The sequence below is a fragment of the Sphaeramia orbicularis genome, chromosome 24, assembly GCF_902148855.1.
Source record: "Sphaeramia orbicularis chromosome 24, fSphaOr1.1, whole genome shotgun sequence".
In the NCBI taxonomy this organism is placed as follows: Eukaryota; Metazoa; Chordata; class Actinopteri; order Kurtiformes; family Apogonidae; genus Sphaeramia; species Sphaeramia orbicularis.
Window position 1 is genome coordinate 24,362,059 of NC_043979.1, and position 11,746 is coordinate 24,373,804.

Sequence of the window (11,746 nt, forward strand, 5' to 3'; positions counted from 1 at the left end):
TCATCCAGCCATATTGGACCACTGCCACTCCCAAAGTGGGAACCAGAATGTGCATGAATTGCATGACCACATCCCAGCTGTCTGCATACCACCATGGCATCAGAAGTATCCCAATTATCATCACACACAGTTTCCCCATGACCTTCATGAAAGACCTCCACTCTACCAGAGCATTCACTGTCGCCACTGACCAACCGAATCTGTGCTGTATAAGAAAACAGAAATGACATTAAATTAAAGGAATGAAAACATTTAAAATCTTTCATTATTTAAATTCTTAAATGTTATTTGAAATAAATACATATATGTTATTCACATTATATTAATGCACAAAAATTTTGGTTTAGGGTCCACATATTTCTGGAAAATGCTAATTCCCACTGGAAAGAAGACAAACTGGAAGTATGAAGTAAAATGGAAATTTTTAATACATATTTTAAAAGGTTTTACCTGCACAAACAACACCACCATCCTTCTCATGTCCACATGTTGAAGTTCTGACACTGTCAGCTGAGCCCAGGATTTCCAAGAAAATTTAAAAAAAATAAACAAATCATGTTAAAAGTTGCTTTTGTATATATTCATAAAAAGGGTCTAAATCTGATACATTTCACTAACTGCTTGATTTAAATACGTTTCTCACCAAAACAGGTAACACCTGCATCCTCATCGTGCTTACAGTTACTTTTTCCAAAACCATTGTGGCGACAATGTGTTAGAACTGGTTCTTCACCTCCACACATCACCATCATCCGCCATATTGGACCACTGCCTCTCCCAAAGTGGGAACCAGAATGTGCATGAATTGCATGACCACATCCCAGCTGTCTGCATACCACCATGGCATCAGAAGTATCCCAATTATCATCACACACAGTTCCCCATTGACCTTCATGAAAGATCTCCACCCTACCAGAGCATTCACTGTTGCCACTGACCAACCGAATCAGTGCTGTATAAGAAAACAGAAATGACATTAAATTAAAGGAATGAAAACATTTAAAATCTTTCATTATTTAAATTCTTGAATGTTATTTGAAATAAATACATACATGTTTATTCACATTATATTAATGCACAAAAGTTTTCAGTTAGCTGCCACATATTTATGCAAAATGCTAATTCCCACTGGAAAAAAGACAACTGGAAGTCAGAAGTAAACTGGACATTTTTGAACACATATTTAAAAGGTTTACCTGCACAAATAACACCAGCATCCTTCTCATGTCCACATGTTGAAGTTCTGAAACCGTTAGCTGAGCATTTGTCAAGGGATGTGGTATTAGTAAAACATGAATCAGTTGCTTCATCACTGGTCCAGTGCCTTGATGAAAGTGGGCACCACCAGGAACACTGACAGCACGTCCACAGTCCAACAGGTCACACACCACTTGAGCTTTATTCATGGTCCAGTCTGTGTCACACACTGTTCCCCACACTTCACCATTACGAACCTCAACTCTGCCTGAGCACTGATCATTACCGTTGACCAATCGGACTTTCAAACCATCTGTGAAGTGAAAAGTACACACACACACACGCATATATATGTAGAACCTTTTATAATAATAAAGATGCAACAACACACAATACAATAAAAGGGTATGGCTTTTTAGTACAACAATATAAGAACATGTGAAACAGGAATACTAGCAGATATTCAGTAAATATAAAGAATAGTTTTGACATAAATGAAAAAACATAAAGATGTGAATTTAGTGGGCTCAGTTAACTGCTGATCTTTCTTTACCTGTGCAGATGACACCAGCAACTGAGTTCATGTTACAAGTCCTGGCTCTAGATGGTCTTACTGCACACTGTGACATTGTTAACTCCTGTCCATTACATACATAATCCTCAGTCCAGAACCTGTCCTGTCCCAGTACCATAGAGAGGGGTTTTCGTGATTTTATGAAGCATCCACAGTTCAAATGTCGACACACCACTGCTGCATTATTCATGTTCAAGGAATCACCACATGTTGTCCCCCACCGTCCATTCTCAAACAACTCCACTCTTCCAACACAGCGGTTGGGCCCACCACTCAATTTAAGAGTACCTGTAAATAACAAGACATCACTTCATGTGAATAATGTATAGTTTTCCCCTGTAAAATCCCCCTCAGTCCCTCTCTTCAAGATGTCTCACTGCATGAAAAGTGGGGTTTTCGTCAGTTAACGTCCCTGTAAATTGCTGTGGAACTTCAAATTAACGCCTACTGGTGGGAATTTGAAGCCACCACAGAAAATTTTCTCTAACTGCTGGGAATTGCTGTGAATTCCCACCCTCTGGTTAGAGAGCCTTGGCAATAACCCCTCCCCAGCCCCTTGGGCTATGTGAGGTTTTCGTATGTAAATGGTCCTGCTGTGAGGTATACAAATGCAAATGTAGTCGTACATGACACAGCAGTTTACAGTGGAGGTGAGACAACAACTCACTGACTTGAACCAGGCAGACACTGCTGGATGAGCCACCAGACTGTGAACAAGAACCAGAAAAAGGCTGGAGCACAATCCAAAAATTGTGGTAAGTATATATTCAATTAATTATTACATGTGTGCTATTTGGGTGGGAATGTTATCTTAGTGTGACTTTCTTAGTTAATTGCACAGTGTACGATAGTGTGGTTTGACTTGTGGAACTGATTAAAGTCATGAATCTGTCACATTGACCTGCTTGAACCTGGAGGTGTTTGTTCCTCAAAGTGACTTAGTCTTGTATTTTTTTAGGAAGGTGTGCGCCGTCTGCAAAACAGTGAAGGAAACAACAGATGGTATGAACCAGAGCAAGGGTCATATTTTAAAGAGTCTGGATCCAGTCTGCTCTATAGAAGTAAATGTATGCCTTTAATGTATGCTTTTTCTGAACTATTTCTATTTGGTTTTCAGACTGAGCTCACCCCACAATGAGGCAGGGACTTCTCATTTAATGGCAGCTCCAGCTGCAAGTCCAGGCTTGAATGGAGTAGAAAGTGGAGTCCTGTTGATTAATAACTTTAATAGTTTGTTGTGTTTTTGTTTCTCTATTGTTATAATCCTATGCATCTATTTTTTTTTACTCTTCCTAACTTGTATATTTTAATTCCAGTGGCCTGTAAGACATAAAAAAACAGTCCGATGGAACTACACATACAGCCAACCAGATCTACAGTCCAGGCAGAAGCCATGAACATTTCAGCCCACAGCAGAGAAGAAAGACGGTAAGATTTATAAGAATCTGTGTTTAATCTGAATCTGACACAAACAACCACATTCTACTACTGTTAGCCTCACAGTGCAGCACTGATGGTACGTCTGTCTTTACAGCAGCTGGAGGCAAAAGAGGCTGAACTGGACAACAAGGAGGAGATTTATGGAGGGGGATCACAATGGATATGACGTCTGATGAAGAAGATGGCACTGCTGATGGGACATCTGAGTTGACTGTAAGGCCTCCATCCTTCCAGAGTCTGGAGCTCTACCTTTGAGCTGCACTCTAACACACACTACAGCAGAACCAGCATATGTTCTACCACCACAGACACTACAGCAGAACCAACACATGTTCTACCACCACAGACACTACAGCAGAACCAATACATGTTCTACCACCACAGACACTACAGCAGAACCAATACATGTTCTACCACACAGACACTACAGCAGAACCAACACATGTTCTACCACCACAGACACAACAGCAGAACCAACATATGTTCTACCACCACAGAAGACTGGACTGGACCACCCTCAGAGAAGATGGCACCAACACTTGTCTGATGTGATGTTTTTAGGTCAAAGATCAAACTTATTTCATAAGTTGTATAAATTACTTTCATAAGTTACAATAAGTTGATATAGATCAGGGGTCAGCAACCCTGGTCTAGAGAGCCACTATCCTGCATGTTTTAGATGTTTCCCTCTTCCAGCACACCTGATAGGTCATTATCAGGCTTCTGCAGAGCTTGATGATAGGCTTATCATTTGAATCAGGTGTGTTGGAAGAGGAATACATCTAAAACATGCAGGATAGTGGCTCTCTAGACCAGGGTTGCTGACCCATGTAATAGATAAATCGGTTAAAATCTGTTAAAATGCAGTTGGCTTAAGATTGATAGGAGTGAGATTTCGTCTCCTTAAGGATCTTTGTGTTCGCTGTGCCGCTAAGGTTGTATACAGAGTGAGCGCTCTTTTGCTAGAGATGATCTTTGACGTATATTTCCCGTTCGCTATTTTCTCTGCAGTTAAAGTTCAGAAAAACTCGTGTTCGCTAAGTGTGCTCTACTACTGTGTGCCTTGTAAAATTTTCTTCTTTGTAAGTGTATATATCTGAAAACAACATTAGGGTCTAGATGTTGGTTGACTGAAACTGTTCTGTGAACGTGTAATGAAGCTAATGTTTACGCTATTCAAGCTGGTGATGTGAACGCATTAAGTGTGTAGCGTAATTAATAATAACTGTCTGTTAGTAATTTAAGTTGGATGTATTTTATATGTTGCAGTTACAAAACGTTTCAGAAAACGTCAAGTAAAGGAGAAGCTCCAGCTCAGAACAGAAAGCCTTGTTTGGACTCTACTGTGTTGTTGTTTGTGGCTGTAGCTGCACAGTCACATGTTGTGAGGACAGCACATCTGACTGAACTGACTGTGGAAATTCTAAGTTTGTTTTAATTTGAAAGTGTTGGCACTGTTTTCTTAAATATGTAAGTGTGCTTTTTGTATTCTGCATTTTATTAAAGCTTGTCTTTATTTTTTAACATGATCGTGGCAGTTGTGTTCTTTCTTAATTGATATTGGTGGTAATGTTTTCAGTAAGTGAATTATTACCCTGCAACAATAAATAAATATGTAAATAAATATCTGAATAATAAACATAATAATAATAATAATAATAATAATAAATGATAATAATAATACAAACAATAATAATAATATTTTTAATGGGTGGGGCATATTATAATGCTGCACAGATGACCAATCACATGTGAGCTGTCCTTTGTGGTAACATCCAATGGGATGCTATAAAAAGGGAAAAAAAAGAAAAAAAAACATCCAATGGCTGTTTCTGTGGTCGGACATGGCAGGCACCAGTGACATTCAAATGTAAATTAGGGTCGTTCACACCTCCGTGAGCTGTTAACCCCCGCACCCGCTCGCCCCCCCTCCCCCGTTGGCTCCGTTTGCGGCAGTATCCGGCACAACTGAACTTCTCTGTAAACTCACGATAATTACCGGGAATCTTTGAAGTTGGCGGGCGTTTACGGGGTCGATAATCTGTTTTTTCCATGCAGTCTAGTGATCTATCCACACACACCCCCCCCCAGCAGATCAGAATAAAACCTGGTCTTGTTAACCCCTAAATCAGCCTGTTCACACCAGGACAGTGAGGAGGTGGGACACAGGAGGCTGCTGATGCACTTCAGGACCGCTATGAGACAACGGACTGGAATGTACACTGTGATCCACATGAGAAGGATATTGACCATATGACTGATTGTATCACAGAATACATCAGAATAATATCTATCTATCTATCTATCTAGTCTTGAAGTCTTACCTGAACAAACAACAGATGCATCGTTCATATGATCACTGCTGGTTCTGACATGTTCTGTCAGTGTGCACTGTGTCAGGGAGCTTTCTGTACCGGTGCAACTGACTTTATATCCTCTCAGTTCATCAACCTGAGAAGATGATCCTGAAAACTGTGCAGCATCTCCACAATTCATCTCTCTGCAAACCACTGTTGCTTTCATTATTTCACCCAGTTAAAGTTAAGGGCTGGTAACCACTGGTCATCATGGTAGACCTCCACCCTGCCTGAACACCGGTCTGTCCCATTGACCAGTCTGATGAAAGCTAATGAAGAACAGGAAATAATATCACAAATTGGTGGTATCTGGATGGATGCACTTCTTAGAAAGAATCAACAAATAATTCATTAATTGCATCAAGTTGAAAAGCTAATTAGCCATTTTGTGAAATAAATTGTGTAAATAAAGCAAAGACAAAAACACTAACATTTCCAGAAAATAGTCTTCCATACCTGAACACACCACACCAGCGTCCTCACTATGGCCACAGCCAGTTCGTCCAAACAAGATGCGTCCACAGTGTGAAAGGGTGGACTCATTACCAAACAGTTGACATCACTCAGCCAAATGGGTCCCTGACCTTCACCGAAGAAGGCACTGGACTTGGCTTTCTGGGCAGTTCCACAGTTCTTGGCTCTGCAGACCACATCCACATCTTGATGTCCCAGCCATCATCACACACTGTTCCCCACAGACATTATACAGAACCTCCACTCTGCCTGAACATCGGTCAGTACCATTGACCAGTCGTAAGGTTGGATCACCTGTAGAAAGGTCTCATGTTAGTGGTGCTTGAGCATTAAGCTTAACTAACTGGTATTACACTTCCACAGTAAAAACTTGTAAACTATAAACCAAATACAATGAAAGAGGAAATGCTCATATGTTTATCTGTTTTTTTACACATAGTTTTATAAGGTTTTACCTGCACAAACAACACCAGCGTCCTTTTCATGTCCACATGTGGAATTTCTGAAACCTCTGACTGAGCATTGTTCAAGAGATGTCACATTGGTAAACATGAATCAGTTGCTTCCATCCTGGTCCAGTGCCTTGAAGAAACTCAGCACCCTCAGGAACCTTCGCAGACCTTCCACACTCCAACAGCTCACACACCACCTTCGCTTTAGTCCTGGTCCAATCTGTGTCACATACTGTTCCCCACACTCCACCACTGAAAACCTCTACTCTGCCAGCGCAGCGATTGTTACCGTTGACTAATCGGACTGTCAAACCCTCTGTGAGTTTAACAAAATAATAAAAATCACTTACATCATTAGAAATATTGCATTCTTTGAAAAAAAACATCAAAAGAATTCAAGTGCATGGCAAAACAATTCTTGTTCAGTGTATACAATATAAGATGCAACAGAACACAATTGCAGGTTGTGCATTTTGCAATTCAATGAAAACCTTGTAAAATAGGATGAGAATTATTAAGAGCACATGGATATGAATTTAGAATTCTGTGCAAAAAAGTGTAAACAGTAATGACTATAGTTGGTCATACCTGTACAGGTGACACCAGCAACTGAGTTGATGTTGCAAGTGTTGTTGCTAAATGAACTTCGTGGGCAAAGAGACAGTATGGACTCCTGTCCACGGCAGTCAATCTGACCAGTCCAGACCAGTCCTGTGCCATGACCATATTTGGGCGTGGTGGTGATTTGTGAGCCATCCCACAGTTCAGCTGTCGACACACCACTGCTGCATCAAACATGTCCCAGGATTCACCACACACTGCCCCCCACTGGCCTTTGTCATAGAGCTCCACTCTTCCAACACAGCGGTTAGGCCCACCAGCCAATTTAACAATACCTGTAAATAACAAAACATCACCTAATAAATTTACCCTACAAAAATCATCCCAGTCTGTTTGTTGAAAATGTCTGAAATCTTACCTGAACAAACAACAGATGCATCGTTCATATGATCACTGCTGGTCCTGACATATTCTGTCAGTGTGCACTGTGTCAGAGAGCTCTCTGTACCGGTGCAACTGACTTTATATCCTCTCAGTTCGTCAACCTGAGAAGATGATCCTGAAAACTGTGCAGCATCTCCACAGTTGATCTCTTTGCAAAGCACTGTAGCTTGATTTATTCCCCAGTTTAAGTTAAGAACTGGTGACCAATGGTCATCATGGTAGACCTCCACCCTGCCTGAACACCGGTCTGTCCCATTGACCAGTCTGATGGAAGCTAAAACAGAAAAGAAGAGACTGTCAAGAATCACCAGGAAATTGTCACACATTATAGCTGTGTATGACATTCGTCAACAATTTTTCATCAAATCTCTAATGAAGCAATGAAGCTGTTTCCTTGTTTGCTGCTGCTGCAGCCATACTGCGGCTACGTGGAATTCTGAAAAGGACTGAGTGACAGTTTGGTTTAGGTTTCAGTTTGGTATGTAAACAAATGGACTGGTTGTGTTGAAGTACACTTTGAAGTTGTTCACCGTGAGGGGAGTGATTCAGGTGCGTATCACGGAAAGATCAATGGATTCATGATACTTAGGCTATCACTTGGGTTGAAAAATGGGTGATGACGGGTTAACGCACTTTAAAGGTAACCCTTACAAGTCCTTTAAAATCTATATTTCAACATTACTATATAAGTAATAGTACCATAATAACATGTTTATCAGCTTTGTAGCATTGTTTGTTAAAACCATATAACTACATAGATTAATTAAACTACTTTTGTCATTGTTAAACAATTACTAAGCAATTTTCTTGCTTCATGAAGAATATATTGTTATTATGTATTTCAATGCAGTTCAGTCAGGACCACTTTGATCATAAAAAATGTAACATTATTTTTACCAGCGAGTGTGTGTAAAGCCAAAGAATGTCCATCAGACAAGAACCAGGTTTAACTTTTGTGTTTTTTTGTTTTTGGTTTTTTTTTTAAACCATCTAAATAAATTGGAATGCCTTATATTGAGGGAACTTTCACAAAGTGAAGACTATTTAACCTTCATCCTACCAAGCGGGTCATTTATGACCCCAGATGTTGTTTCATGTGTGTCATTGTGTGTTAAACTGAAACATTTATTCATGGTTTCAGGAGTTTATTCCTTGGTGTCATCCGGTGTTTGTATTATAAAAAGTTTTGGATCATCACATCAACTGAACTGTTATGATGGACTGAGTGTCCGGGGTCATGGATGACCCAACATTTTTTCCCAATTGGCAGTATGTGTCTGATGACACATATGTTTTCTAACATACTTACCTGTAATAATCTATCTGTAACATGATATTCTTTTCCTTTACAGTGAAATATGGCTTTGAGAGGTAGACCTGCTCGATATCCTGCTGCACAAGCATTTGTCAGATTAGTTGTTTGTTGATTGTTCCATTGACCATTTCACAATAAACATCACTACAAAATGTATTTTTATACTTTGGTTACATTGCTGCATACTAACTATTTGACTAAGTGACATATCATGACAATTTTTTTCAATTCATACTGAATTGCATCCAAAATAAGACTGGGGTCATAAAAGACCCCACTTGGTAAGTTTTGTATGTAAACTGTCATGGTAGGATGAAGGTTAACTGTTAAAACACTTTTCCTTGAAAGACATTAGTTCATTGTTAACAATGTATTTATAAGACAGGGATTAAAGCAAAAATTTTTCATCTGACTGAAAATTTTCTTTGGTCAAAATCATTGGCCACTATTACAAATGATGCAATACAATACTACTATAGCGTACAAGTTTATATAGTCAAAATTGGCAATACTGTAAAACACACTGAATGGGAGAGTGTACAGGTGTAGAAGATTAGTAACATGGATAGAAAAAATGTCATGAGTGGTATGGTGGGGGGGTCTGGGGGTCCCTCCCCCAGAAAATTTTTAAAGCTTCAGGTCAATTTTGGTGCTCTCTGGTTAATTTTAAAGGGTATGAAAACCTTGAAGCAAGTGAAAATAATAACTAGAAGAAAACCTTACTGCAAAAATGAGTGAAAAACTTTTTATTTAACAATTAGGAACTCCTAAAACATAACTCAACTCCAACAGCACATGAATTTTGGGGAAAATGTCTGTGTAAATGTAACCCTAACCAACTAATCTTTTATTTTTTCTGCTTTTGGCACTGAAACCAAAGTTTCAAGGTTGGTCATCCCGGATGTACGCTTCTGTTCCAGAGACACATGGCACATTGTAGAACTTTTCACTTTGTTGTTGTCACTGCGGTGCCGGGTAAACCGCGATGTGTGCTGCAGAGACCTCACAGCAGCCTTATGTGAAGCTTCAAATTGATGGGGATCAGGACTTTTTTTACCATTGCAACCATACAGAATTTTCTTGTGGCAAACTACGCACATGCACGCACCAGGCTGCTTCATTTATCTGCACCATGAGCTAATTGGAGTTCCATCGTCTCCCTTCTCATCAAGCCATGCCCACCCTCCATCTATGTTTCACGCATCTCTCAATACTTACACTTCAGCACCTTCCTCTACAAACGTGTCCATGATGTCGTATATGCTAGCCAAAATAATCTGTATGTCGTCAAACCTGAGCCCCCCCCCCCCCCCGCCATATCATGTTTCTCTTTTGATTGGAAGAAATTTCGTCAACTGAAACAGAAATTATATTCCGTTACAGATACTCTCTGAGGGTATTTAAAATGCAGTGGCTTTGCAAATACCAAGGGTGTTACTCATTCATTCAATTTTATCTTCGTACTGTACCACACAGATTGAAATAAGATGCTTAACGGGTCAAAATCAAGCACTTATGCAGTTGGGTGCGTAACCGCGTAAGGCCGCGGCGCGCACAGCCGCACGCACGGGAAGGGCACATACACACAAACACAAGTCATATACCGGCAAGAGGAGATAAGCTATGACCCCAAACATGAAGGTACATGTAGATCAGTTCTGTCTTCTTCCCTTTTCGCTGTGGTTCTTTCATAATGAAAGCTACTTGTTAGCACTAAACTAAAGTTAGCGTCTGGAGGCTGAACTTCGGTTAAAGCTGAACTTGTCCATGTGTTTCTGAGGCACAGAATGAGCAGCGTTTTCCTTCCAAAGAGAAATAGTCATCAATCTCTCCTCCCGACATAAAAATAAAGAAGTCATCTTATTATCATCATTGTTAAACCTATCAGCCCCCTGTGCATGGCGTGCCTGTGTTAAACACCTGCAGATTCAGGACAGCAGACCCAGGACCCGGTGCCGACTGGACTCTGCAAAACACGTGGGGAAGTTACTTCAATATGACACCCCCCCCCCCTCAATTTTTCTATTTGACGGAAATCCGTCGTGGTGACGGGAGAACTTTAATCCCTGTTATAAGATGCAACCACTTCATCTATGTTGTCATTCTTGAATTTCTTTTTTACCTCCGAAGGTAAATACACACTTGATCTTTTTTTTTTTTTTTGGCATTCAACAGAGTTCTTAAGTGAGAAAAATAGCTACATTTTTTGAGTCATCAAATATTTATCTCATATCAAATGCTTAAGTAGTTTAGTCACTGTGTATGAAGTCGTACTTACCTGAACACACCACACCAGCATCTCTGTTATGACCATAATCGCTTGGTCCAAATGAAGAACGCTCACAGTTCACAATGGAAGACTCATTACCCAAACAGTTGATCCTATTCAACCAGATACGTCCCTGACCTTCACCAAAGAAGGCTCCAGATTTTGCTGCCAAAGCCGTCCCACAGTCCATTTCTCTGCACAGGGACGTCGGCATCCAAGATGTCCCACCATTCATCAGTCACTGTTCCCCACTCACCACTGTGCACAACCTCCACTCTGCCAGAGCATCGATCAGTGCCGTTCACAATCCTAAATGGAGTACCTGAAAGAAGTTTCTATCATGTTTCAACTGTTCATACACTGAATGCTAATAAGAGTTGGATTATTTTGAACACATTCAGCTTATGTAGGAACTTAGCAGAGGTGTAAATATTGAGATACTGAAAACATCATGGAAAAAGCCAAACTTAAATAAAAATGGATTACAAGAAATCCACCGATTAGAGCCTTTACTATTCTTTCTGAACATGCTGTCTTACCTTTACAGGACAGAGAAACACCCTCACACCTCTCTGGGTTTTCTGTAAATGTACAGTTGTGATTGAGTTCACATCCACAGAGCAGTTACTCAAATAACTCCTTTGTCCACTGTTTTCTCTGTAG

The 11,746-nt window shown here is 40.1% G+C and overlaps 1 protein-coding gene across 1 annotated transcript in view; it reads right to left on the reverse strand.

The window, feature by feature from the left end:
• The window catches only part of LOC115414846 (deleted in malignant brain tumors 1 protein-like), a 35,170-nt gene extending 23,431 nt beyond the window's left edge, over positions 1-11,739 (reverse strand). The window contains exons 1-3 of the mRNA XM_030128209.1: positions 11,623-11,739; positions 11,093-11,405; positions 7,474-7,773 (exon numbers count right to left, since the gene is read on the reverse strand). Of these exons, the coding sequence (XP_029984069.1) occupies positions 7,474-7,773; positions 11,093-11,318 (526 nt within the window). The 5' untranslated portion in view covers positions 11,319-11,405; positions 11,623-11,739. The remainder of the gene's footprint in view (positions 1-7,473; positions 7,774-11,092; positions 11,406-11,622) is intronic.
• Between the last annotated feature and the right edge of the window lie 7 nt (positions 11,740-11,746).